Here is a 12507-nt window from a genome sequence, read left to right on the forward strand (position 1 = left end):
ACCGCGGTCCGCGTCGCTAATACCTTACCATGCCCGGAGTTAATTGTAGGCATTCCGACTGCATGAGATACCCGTCTCGTGAGTTGTCCGTTATGAAATTTCTTCCTAATGACCCTGGGATTTGGACTCATTTCCGGCGTCGGCTTCTTTTATCATTTGTTTCTCTCGGTTAGAACCTCCCTGGACTGGAGGGGGTGAGGAAACCACCTTCTGAGTTGCAAGTCTGCATCTCTTTCACTCCGCTGTCTGGCTTTGCTGGCGTTTTTTGGCCCCGCGTCTGGCTCAGAGCCCCTTGGCTCTATATCCACTCGGACCTTTACCGGATTTCCCTACCATCTTTCCCGGATTTCGCCCCAATAATGGCTTTTGCCGCATACTACTTCTGGACTTTTCACGACTGCATATATGGATGGGCCTACGATTTTTTTGCTATTCGATTTGAATGCCCCTGTGACAAGCGGGGCTGGCTTGCTTGCACATGTTTATGGCCCCAGGACCTGGATCGGAAAAAAGAAGGCGCTTTTCAGATGATTTATGTCGGCTGTTGGCGGCTCATTGAGGATCATCTTGCTGTCCGGATCCTTCCTGAAGGTGGGAACGTGATGTCACTTTACTCTTTCTCCTGGTCTGGGTTTCATTCTTCCTGCTTGGACTTCCGGAGTTCTGGGTGAACATGATCTTTCTAATAGAACGGCGAGGTCGGCATCTGGACAGTAAGGTGAGTCCCCGGATTGTATATATTAGTGAACCCCTCGAAGCGGCTCACACGACTGCAACCCTATCTCCCGAGGATTCTCGTGGATCTCGTTTATGTCTTCTGAGGTTTCTCATTTACCTAACACGACAGTCTCCCGGCTGGACTTGCTTTTCCTGGATCTCATCACTACGGACATCTGCCTGGATATTTGCCTGGACTTCCCGGACTCATTCAAACCACCTGGACAAAAAGCTATAGACCAAGCTGCCTGGACAAACCAACCGTGGATTTCGCTCTTACAAAGGGCTCTGAAAAGACCTGCCTCTGGACTCAGTCGTGGCAGTACCACCACCCCCGGACAGCCGTGGAAATATCTTTGCTCTGATACTCAGGCAGGACGTTCTCATCTACCCCAACTGGATCCAAGTTGGCTCGATGAGTCCAAATAAGAACTTGGATTTGGAGAGCCAACTCTCCTGTTTGGGTAAGCTTTCAAGATTCCCGGGAAGCACTCTCCACACTGCTATGGGCCACACCAGTTCATTTCCATGGATTGAGATTCTGTTGCTGCTTCAACTCCGGCTGGGCTCGGCATGCGACCTCTGGTTTCTTCCGATTCACTCGTAGCTCCCATACCTGCAGCCTGCCATGGGACAACCTGTCTGGCGGTTCTGATGATTCATTCTTCCCACTGGAGATTTCCATAATGGATGGTTGAAACTGCCTTTGTGGCGCCCCTAGGAGATCAACCAAATTGTATCAACCCCTGGATAGCCTCCAAGGAGCACATTTTTGCGAGCCGCCGGATCATCCTTCCCGAGGACACCCACATGGAATGCTCCCGATAATACCCACGGGACAACTCGTTAGTTACCACTATTCCTTGTTTTACTTTTATTTCCCATTACGGACCAGCCTTCTACAATCCAGGAAACCGAGCGCGGGAGTACTAACTCATTTCCGCAGGCCATTATACGGTGAAGTCAGGCTGGCAAGGCTACGCTGGAGGACTTTGGATTGGATTGATTGGGAGGAACTGGCTTTGGGGTTGTACGCATACTATCGAGAGCGTTGGTATTTTATGAACGTGCAGAGGGTGTCTTTCTCCTTTGAAGAATCAAGGGGGTTTATACGGTGTCGTATCCTGTGGAATCATTTTAACGACTTATCATTTTGATATTTTTGGCGCTATCGGCACATGGAAAGCGGTTTTTGGCTCTTGAATAAATGGCACTGGGAAGTTTCCTGTGACGTACCACTCGTCGAGATTTGTCTCATTAGTTCTAAACCTGACTGTGAACACGGATCAACTCTGCTGTGGTATTTTTAAACCATATGGGCCTTGATACCAAGCCGGTCGCATCGCGCCTACAGCTCCCAGCATCAACCTGGCTACTTGCGTCCCTATGTGATGTCACACACCACGACAGACTGATAATTAGGGTGGTCGTGTGCGTGCGCGTACATGTGCCTGAAAGGTCAATCACCAGGCACCGCCGTGCTGGGCCGCTTCGCGTGGGGAAAAGTTGGTAGATGGAGGGCAGTCAGAGTTGGGCAAAGTTGACACCCCTGACAAGGGTTTTGGGAGTTCCCTTGGACATAGCAGCCCTGGGACCGCGCAGGGTCTAGTTCACGAGCTGTTCCTTCAGCGATAGATATAGAGTTTGTGACAGACATGATCACGATCCATCAGGTCGTGGTGGTGTGCCAACTGTGCAGGTCGACATGTGAAAAAATGGAGACGAACCGATCTCTTCAGCTCAAAATTGATGCGTTTCAAGTTTGCGCACTGGGCTGCGTATCTCGTTGTCCTTTTGCTTATTTTCTCCCCGTAGTCCCGGCAGTGTTCTTCAGCACTCTTGGTTTTGCTCACGAGAACTACGCGTTGTAAGGTTTTACTTTAAGAACTCAGCTTCCCACACTGAAGACGGCTAGAAGGGGGCGAGGATGATATGGTGACAGTCGACATTTGGGGGGGGGGGGGGGCATGGCCCAGAGTGGTCCTCTTCATATCATGGTGTCTTTGCTACTTTCTTTGGGCATGAGTGAGGCTCAGGCTTTTGTGGATTACAACACGAGTAAGATGAGGCTCTCAGCTAATCTGCTCGAGGCTCGGACCGGGTTCCCCGGAGTGCAGTTGAACAGAGTAAAATCGTGGCCTCCAGCTATGATGTCTAGGCGTTTTTGAATTTGACCTCGACAATATAGTGATGAAGGGTACATATTACAAAAGAGAATCAAAGAAGAAATTCATACGGTAAAATTATTAAGAATGATAGGAACGAAGGGGGAAGAGAGAAATGTCTGCTGTCTGAATCCCGGATGGGCTTGTGAGGCACACCGGCGATTCCTCTCCGGTCGGTAGACAAGACCCGCACCGATGGACGGGGCATTTTTTGCCGGGAACGATCAGAGGGAGGGGCAAAGCAAGGAGGCAGGCTCAGGCTGAGCAAGTAAACAAATACACGTTCGGTTCATGCGGAAGGAAAGCAGACTCAGGGTCAACAGCCCCTTTTTTTCGTTGTAGATCTGATCCAAGGCATACACGGCACAGCATGGAAAATTTGGCCCGTTGGAGAAAGTTTTCAGGAGGTTTGCAGCGGGGGGCAGCCCTGTTGCAGGTGCACTGCAGGCATGAGCGCTGGGTTGAGCTGAACTGTGTACTCGCAATCCAGTGTATGGGATGGATGGAGGGGAGGGGTTCCTGAAGGGAGCAAGCAGAAGGGGAGGGGGAGACATAGCAGCGGTAGTGGCAGCCCGGCTGGGCAGGAGACAAGATTCAGCAGCCATTTTGCTGGGTCGGGTAAGGTGGGAAGTAGAAGGGGACGGGGACCCTGGGAGCTTTTCTTTCGGGGGTTTGAGCTACAATGGATGGGAAAGGTACGGCGCCTTTCCCTTTTTAGTGGGCGGGCTTGGCTCGAACTAACAATTGCGTGGGCGGTGAAGGGGATATGGAAAAAAAAACATGAGCAGAGTGTGGAAGAAGGGCCCTTGTGGGGAACAGGCACGGCTGCCCGATATCCACAGGGGATATCATCTCAACCAATGAAAAGGCCGGATTGATGCTTCAGGCTGCCCTGATGCCATACCGCTTTCGGGTGGGTAGTGGAGGCGGTGGGCGGCGCACTTTTGTGGTTTTTTCTGCCGATAATACGGCTCCATCCAGTGCATGCCAGCGTTTGGATGACCTTGACTTTTGGATTGGGTGTCGTAGCTCGTGGTGACAAGTGTAATGTTTATGTGTGTGCGTGTGACAGAGGGGAGAGACGAAGCCCATTCCTATGCTGGGTTAGGTGTTGGAGAGTAGGGAAGCTACACGACACACGGACATTGGGAGGTGTGGGCTGGCTCGATCTGCCCTTGAAGCTGCGTTGTTGTCGCCGTTGTCGAGTGGAAAGGCAGGAATTCCAGGCAACTCTTTTTCTTTCCCTTGGACAGAATAAAAAAATAAAATAAAACAAGGCCTGTTAAGACACAGATGCTCAAGTCAAGGTATATCAACCAATGCAGACCCAGACAGGACAAGGCAGTGTAGCATCCACTACTCATTTCCATGGATAGCCTAACTAGGTACAGAGATGGTATACACGCCTAAACCGTAGGTACCCTGCTTGCTTGGACTTGAGACGACGGTATTCCCACACACACACGCACACGTTCGCCGCTCCTTATTTCCTTGAGACGCGCTGTCATCTTTCTGGGGAAATGGGTAATCAAAACAAGCATAGCACGTTGGTAACTTGACACGACCGTGGCTCGGTGTCACCAGCAGACAGCCATTGTGTTTGATTATGTTTTGCCGGAGCATCAGAGTAAGCCGGTACCTTAAAGACGAAAAGCTCGAGGAAAGAGAAAAAGAAAAAAAAAAAAAAAAGGAAGGACTCAAGTATCAAATCGTCTGTAGAGTTGTCAATCATCCCCACGATACTTCTTTTGGGTTTAAGACGACCAGCCAAATACTATTCATGTATCCACGATGCCAAGTACAGCAGCATCGACGAGAGGCCCGCACAGCGCACCCTACGGCCTGAGGTCCGATCCTGAATCCGTCACAACCAAAAAAATCGAGACATTCCAGTCCCGTCGTGTACGCTGCCACCTGGGAAATCAGGGTTAACTTTCTTTTCTTATTCTTTTGGGAGACGAATAAACAGACGACTTAGACCAACCTGTCTGACATTTCTCCAGATCTTCTTTTCTATCAGACAACGACTACATTGTAATCTTGCCTCTGACACCGCCTGACTCGTCCTGTCCTTTCTGCCAATCTCTTCCTAGGCCCTCCAAAAAAAAAGTGCTTCGCCTTGCAGCAACAACCAGAAAGGGTACTTGCTACCTCCCCTCCCCTCCTCGCCCGCTGACATTGGAACACCCCTACCGCCTTACGTTATCCTGCCCAAGATACGGCCAACGCTCCCAAAAGGCACCACTAACTAAGCAGCGACAGCAAGCAAAAGGTACCTCCTGTCCTGTACCTATCAACCGCCGCCGTGGCATGCCCCGCCATTTCGAGGCAACACAGACGACCCGCCCAAAATTTTGTCTTCACCACCCGCACCGCTTTCCTTCCTCTCAACTCCTATCCCGCCTTCGCCTCGACATCACCCCGTCAATTCACCCAAGATGGACACCACGGCGATTCGAGGCCTCCTCGCGGCCAGTTTGGACCCTGATGCCGACAAGAGAAGGAGGGCTGAGATTCAGCTGAAGCAGGTACGACTACAATTTTATTTTTCTGCCCGGGAGACGGAGAGAATGTCAACGTCGTCTTTTCCTTCGTCTCTTTCCCCCCTCCCCCACGAAAATGGCCCCTCCCCTACCGCACCGAGCCGATCCGCACCGTATCGCACACGCACACACACATACATATACATGTATACACATGCACATCGCACACGGGACATGGAAGCGCACATACGTCTGTAGCCCGCTTTGCACCGCTCGTCCGGGCTTTCGCCGTCCGCTCCGTCAACAACCATCGGTCGTGTGTGTGTATGTCTGTGTGGGTGGGCGTGTGTGGTATCGAGCACATCAGGGAAAGGGGCGGAGGAAGAATTCGCATGCCGCAGCCCTCTTTGTTGAATTTTGCTGGCTGACATACTCCTCCACCGCATCTAGATCGAAGAGCACCCCGGGTTTATGGACGTTCTCCTCGAAGTCCTCCAGAATGAGCAAGACAATAGCGTACGGCTATCAAGTACGTAAACCGACCCCTTCATCTCTTGCGGGATCTCTCCTTTCCTTTATCCCCTTGGCACTACCAGAAACGCAAGTACACTAAACGCGTTTCTCTCTTAGCCGTCATCTACATCAAGAACCGCGTGAACCGAGGATGGGAAAAGTCAGAGCACAGCCCGAACGAGACACAAATCGCCGAAGATGAGAAGGCACGCTTCCGCGACCGCCTGCTGCCCATCATGGCTGCCTCTCAGGGGCTGGTTCGGCAGCAGCTGATTCCCGTCCTTCAGCGCATCCTGCACTTCGACTTCCCCGAGAAGTGGCCCAACTTCATGGACTACACCATGCAGCTCCTTAACACAAACGACGCTCCCTCCGTCCTCGCTGGTCTGCAGTGCCTGCTTGCCATCTGCCGGGCCTACCGGTTCAAGTCCTCCGATGGGGACAACAGAGTCCACTTTGACAAGATTATCGAGGCCAGCTTCCCCCGTCTATTGGTTATCTGCAACGAGCTGGTCGCCCAGGAGAGCGATGAGGCCGGTGAGATGCTTCACTTGGCTCTCAAGGCCTACAAGCACGCAACTTGGGTACATAGAAATGACTTTGTTTTTGCTTTGAATGCCGTTGGCTGACAGGTTACTAGCTTGAGCTCTCCGCTTTCCTGCGCGCACAGCAGACCAACTTTGGCTGGTGCACCGTTTTCCTTCAGACCGTTTCCAAGACTATTCCGGCCAGCGCCATGGTCGACGACTCATACGAGCGTGAAAAGCACCACTGGTGGAAGGCAAAGAAGTGGGCATACTTCAACCTTAACCGCCTGTTCATTAGGTAAGATTAGCTGGAGTTCATTGGTTTCGTAAGATGCCCCCGACTAATGGCTGTTAGACACGGCAACACTCAGTCTGTTACCAACACCAAGGACGAGGATGCGGTTCGCTTCGCTAAAGAGTTCTCCGCCACCATCGCCCCGGAGATTCTCAAGCACTACTTGCAGGAGATCGAGAAGTGGGTTGCGAAGGCGGCCTGGCTGAGCAGACCCTGCTTGTCTTACACTCTCGTCTTCCTCGACGAGTCGGTACGCCCCAAGGAGATGTGGAACCACCTGAAGCCTCACCTCCAGAACCTGGTCACACATTTCGTGTTCCCTGTTCTCTGCCTTTCTGAGGAGGATATCGAGAAGTTCGAGGACGAGCCCGATGAGTACCTTCACAGGAAACTCAACTTCTACGAGGAGGCCTCAGCTCCCGACGTTGCGGCTACCAACTTCCTCGTTGGCCTGACGAAGAACCGGAGAAAGCAGACCTTCGAGATCCTCAAGTTCGTCAACGCGGTGGTCAATGAATACGAGCAGGCACCGGACGACAAGAAGAACCACATCGCTAAGGAAGGTGCTCTGAGAATGATTGGTACACTGGCTCCCGTCATCCTGGGCAAGAAGAGCCCCATCGCCGATCAGGTCGAGTACTTCCTCGTCCGCTACGTCTTCCCTGACTTCACAAGCCCCCAGGGCTACCTGCGTGCCCGAGCTTGCGACACCATTGAGAAGTTTGAGCAGCTCAACTTCCAGGACCAGAACAACCTTCTTACTATTTACCGTCACATCCTCGACTGCATGGCTGACCCTGCTCTGCCCGTGCGTGTCACCGCCGCCCTTGCTCTGCAGCCCCTTATCCGTCATGACATTATCCGCACAAGCATGCAGCAGAGCATTCCTACCATCATGCAGCAGCTCCTCAAGCTCGCCAACGAGGCCGATATCGACGCCCTTGCCAACGTCATGGAGGACTTCGTTGAGGTTTTCGCTACCGAGTTGACGCCCTTCGCTGTTGCCCTCAGCGAGCAGTTGAGAGATACCTACCTTCGCATTGTCCGTGAGGTGCTCGACAAGAACAAGGACAACGGCGATGACGAGTACGGTGACTACCTCGATGAGAAGAGCATTACTGCTCTTGGTGTCTTGCAGACGATCGGTACTCTCATTCTCACCCTGGAGAGCACTCCTGACGTTCTGCTGCATATTGAGGCTGTTCTCATGCCTGTTATCCAGGTCACTCTTGAGAACAAGCTGTACGATCTGTACAACGAGGTCTTTGAGATCATTGACAGCTGCACATTTGCCGCCAAGGGCATTTCTCCCACCATGTGGCAGGCGTTTGAGCTTATTCACGCTACCTTCAAGGCTGGCGCTGAGCTCTACCTCGAGGATATGCTGCCCGCCCTGGACAACTTTGTTCAGTACGGTGCTAGCCAGCTGGTGCAGAAGCCTGAGTACATCGAGGCACTCTTTTCCATGATATCCGACATGTTCAACGACAACAAGGTTGGCGGTGTTGATCGGATTTGCGCCTGCAAGCTGGCCGAGGCTATGATGCTTAACCTCCGTGGTCATATTGATAACTACGTCTTGCGATTCATTGAGTTTGCCATGAACGTTCTCGAGGTCCAAGACGTCAAGGTCAAGGCCTACAAGATCCACCTCATGGAGTTGGTCATCAACTCTATCCACTACAACCCCATTCTCACTCTCCACATTCTTGAGACCAAGGGCTGGACAAACAGGTTCTTCAGCCTGTGGTTCGGAAGCATGGGTAACTTCACCAGAGTCCACGACAAGAAGCTCTGCATTGTCGCCATCTCTGCCCTGCTCAGCCTCAAGGCCGACCAGGTTCCCCAGAGCGTCTCTGTCGGATGGCCACGCCTGCTCCAGGGAATCACCGAGCTGTTCAAGACCCTGCCCTCTGCTATGAAGAGTAAGAAATATCCAGTGCTGTTTTGAGATTTGCGTACTAAAAAGTTACAGACCGTGAGGAGGCCCTCCGCGATGACTACCACCTTGAGGCCGGCAACTACGAGTATGGTGACGAGGATGAGTGGGCCGAAGACGAGGCCAACTGGAACGTCGAGGATGAGGTTGACGAGGAGGAGGGCGCGGATGCTCGCGATGAGAGCACCGCTTACCTCGAGTTCCTCAACGAGGAGGTCAGTATTTCGCTATGCTCTGCCACCATTACCGCTGCTAATACGAAGACAGGCCCAGAAGTTCAGCCGAGGCGTCGAGGACATCGAGTCTGAGGATGACCTGGGCGAGGACAGCGTCCTCCTTGAGTCTCCCCTCGACAAGGTTGATCCCTACCAGCTGTTCAGCGCTACTTTGATGAGTAAGTTGTGCCTGCACGCCCCTTCGGATAGAAAGATTCTAACACCCGCACAGAGATGGAAGAGGAACAACCCCAGTTCTACCAGTCTTTGGCCTCGCATCTGACTGCTGAGGACCAGGCCGCCCTGCAGGGCGTCATGCAGAAGGCGACCGAGAACGCTCAGGCCGCCCAGCTGGCCCTCGCCCAACAACAAGGTGCTGCCCCCGTTAACGGTGGTGCCAGCTAAAGCCCTACCCGAGATTTCATCGATGACCGAGCCGGGCCCCTCCACGATCAGGGGTTATTTTGAGCGGGAACGCGGTGTTCTCTGGCCGCCCCCAGTATGAAATCGTGAGAGGGAGACGCGAGATGATCCGAGTGAGCCGCTGCCGCTGCACACGCCGGTGGACATGGCACGTAAGCTGCCCGAGAAGTTGTTGTGGATGAGCGGCTACGGGAAGAAGATTGACGAGGCAAAGAATTACGATTACCCCCATCCCCTTAAGAGTATAAGAGGTTTCAAAAGGAAAAAAGATCTTTAAGAGCATTAGAGCGTGCAAACGATGGCTGAAGGCCAGCTGGATACGAGAAGACGATGCTGCGGGGAGGCACAGGTAGGTGCCAAAACACAGCTTCCCGCTTTGTTGTGGGCGGGGAAGCTAGGGGAGGAAAAGAATTTTGTTGCCGTCTTGGTGGGCGCCGAAGAGGAGGTTTCGATTGTCGTCATGGCCGTTGTTTACTGGCGGTAGGCATAGCATCGTACGGAAGGCCCATATGCGGAGGTTAAAGACCATGATGTCAGAGTTTCTAGGTAGTTAAATTCCCCCAACCTTTCAAAAATCAAAATCTGTTCACAATCATTGGTCGGCATTCCCGTGGCGTGGAGTTGTTTTGAGGTCATCATCGTCTTAATTGGAGATGTGCCTTCCTCATCTAGTCGGCTTTGGGATCGTGACCTTTGCACAGGTGACGCTTTCTTGACTCGGTAGCTTTGCCGGCGTTGTTTGACAAAATATACAAAATATATTAAGTCACCTTTCCGAGCAGACCTATAGCGAATTTGCAAGAGGAGCCATTTCTGTATATCTTCTGCATTGCTTAGATTAAGCGAGGGGTTTCATCAGTCGCAAGATCTAGCTATCCACACCAGTGATGATGAGGGTATCGCGAAAGAGTTGATCAATGAGATTGTTGAAACTCTTGGATATTATAAGATAATTGTATACCCAAACACACAAGATGGATCATAAAGTGCCAGATCTGTAGAAGACGAAGAATGCCAGTATTGAATTGACAAGACTAAGTGGGATGAAGTGTATGCTAGGTGCGAGGGTGGCCTGTCGGTTACCTGAGTGGGTAAGCATGTCTACGCTCTCAAGTCGAATCGTTATTTTTCTTCATCACCAAGGTACGATGAGGTCGAACGCATCGTTCAACGTCCACTTGGCAACTTCTGCTTCCTCCCAAGTTATACTCTGTAGATTGTAACGCCTGGTGATGCCGATTCAGAACATTAAGGGAAAGTGGTAGTCTACATCATCAACTCGTGTTGCCTTGTTACAGACAAACTAGAGTGGGCGATGGAAAGAAAAGTTAAACAGCCAAAAAGACGGCCAAAAACATACAACACCAGGTATTCGCTGGTCGTCACCGACCCAACTACTAATCCGGCCCTCACTGGCTTATCTATGGGAGAGCGGACGGGATCCCGAGTTTTCCAGTGGGTATGGTCGTATGTGATGACTCGAAGATGCATTTTCACCTATATAGCTAAAAAAAAAAATGTCGGTCGTTGTGACGTTGTTGGCCAAAGATGCAGACGAACATAAGTGAAGGCTACATTGGCCATTAGCTAAAAGCAGGGAGATTTTATGTAATTGGAGAATCATCACTTTGAGTTATCTTAAACTTTACATCATCCCATTAGCTGGACGCTCTTGGATGGCCAGGCTTCAGTTGACAGGTTGCTGCCAGAACTTGAGTAGGTTCATTCCGAGGTTTCATATTGCCGTCCCTTTCGACTTTGGGGGTACGGGAAGTAAGCTTTGTATGTAGGTTCTGTTCTGTCTTCCTCGGGTCTGATCACCAGGTGTTGTATGACATGCATTTACATACAAGAAACAGTCATGTTTTTATTCTTGGAGTATGATTGCGTCTCGGGCTCGAGATCTCATTCAGCAGAGGTCAATCGAACCTGGGCGTCTTCAGGTTACACCTGAGGACCAACAGCGTCTCCAACATCTCGGCTCATTTTTTGTCGCCGTCTGGCTTGGCTTTTGGTTACCGACCTTGGCCAAGAACCAAACTCACCCATCATTCAGACTGAAAACAAAGTCATGGCACTGTGATGCGGACCTACAGCTTGTCGTGCAGTCTTCGCAAGTGATCCGCAGTGCTTGACCTCCTGCAGGCAGTACACACACTGCCCTGGAACATGGACGAACTGGGCTGCCATCAGGCGGCATTTGGTACTGGTGGAAGGTACCACACTTGTCAGGTATTTAATGGTTCTTTTTTTATTGGTTACCCTATCCGTGGAGGCGGGTACCATGAGCCGAATAAAGATGCAACAACATCTGGACCGGTCGGGATAATGAACAACATGCAACTGCTTCTTCCTTCGCTTAGCCCTAACCCCTGTGATATTCTCCCATTCGTTGCGTAGCATTCTTCGGGTCCACACCATCCCGCTAGAAAGAGCCAACGTCGCCGTGGCGCATATGCACCTTCCCTTCCCTTGGCGCATCATCCCCGGTCAAAAAGAAGAGGGTCATAGTCCGGTTGTCTGCCACCACAAGAGGATGGGAAGCCCCTGCAGTCTTGTTGTTGCTGCATCTTGTCTCCTCGGTCGACTCCAGGGGTCTAAGGTTGTTAGACGCATTCATAATTCAATATCACGAGTTCCCATATTGCAAACCGACAGTAATAGTCATGGATGAGGTGAACAATATCTGTAATCAGTCGATAAACCAATGTATCAATGACTGGGGAAAGTGCCTCACCAAGTGCTACTACAACTAGGGACGCCATTCGTCGGTGCTACTTAAAAAAAACTCACAACCTGACGGAAATCAGAAACTTGAAGCCGAGTAGTTGCGTCAAGCGGCAAGAGGTCATGATTTACCAACTATCCGAGGACTATGCTTCCCTGGGAATTACGCTCTCACTAATTGGGCTGCGTGTGGCAGTGTATCTGCCCTCTTAAGGCCATGATGCTGATGATCAGCTTTGCAGACGTCGAGCGCAGCTAATGCGAATGGCGAATCACGAATGGCCCAAGGCATGATACTACAAGGATCTCGGTGCTTGAACCCCTGAAAACGTCATTACCGTCTACAACGCCATATGTAATGCGCTCTTCACCGGCGTTCTTGGCTGGAGTTTTAATAAGGTCAACGTCTTTCTCATCGATATTCGCAAGGGCTTGAAGAACAGGACCTACTACACCTAACTCTTCATGTGAGTGTCACCACTATGTAGCCTGTATGTGCTAAT

The 12507-nt window shown here is 51.4% G+C and overlaps 1 protein-coding gene across 1 annotated transcript, besides 1 other annotated feature; it reads left to right on the top strand.

The window, feature by feature from the left end:
• Positions 1-5146: 5146 nt before the first annotated feature.
• On the top strand, positions 5147-9259 carry CTRU02_207639 (nonsense-mediated mrna decay protein; the record flags this gene model as incomplete). Its single annotated transcript, XM_036727500.2, has 8 exons — positions 5147-5410; positions 5816-5894; positions 5996-6462; positions 6519-6703; positions 6761-8625; positions 8676-8854; positions 8907-9033; positions 9087-9259. Coding segments are annotated over 8 exons (3339 nt in total), but the record flags the coding sequence as incomplete, so codon positions are not given.
• A 1333-nt stretch (positions 9260-10592) lies between these two features.
• Positions 10593-10841: a sequence feature (Protein overlapping with rRNA (CTRU02_207640, KAL0937909.1) was converted to a misc_feature.).
• The last annotated feature ends 1666 nt before the right edge of the window (positions 10842-12507 follow it).

Source organism: Colletotrichum truncatum (genome assembly GCF_014235925.2).
Source record: "Colletotrichum truncatum strain CMES1059 chromosome Unknown Contig_0004, whole genome shotgun sequence".
Classification (NCBI taxonomy): Eukaryota; Fungi; Ascomycota; class Sordariomycetes; order Glomerellales; family Glomerellaceae; genus Colletotrichum; species Colletotrichum truncatum.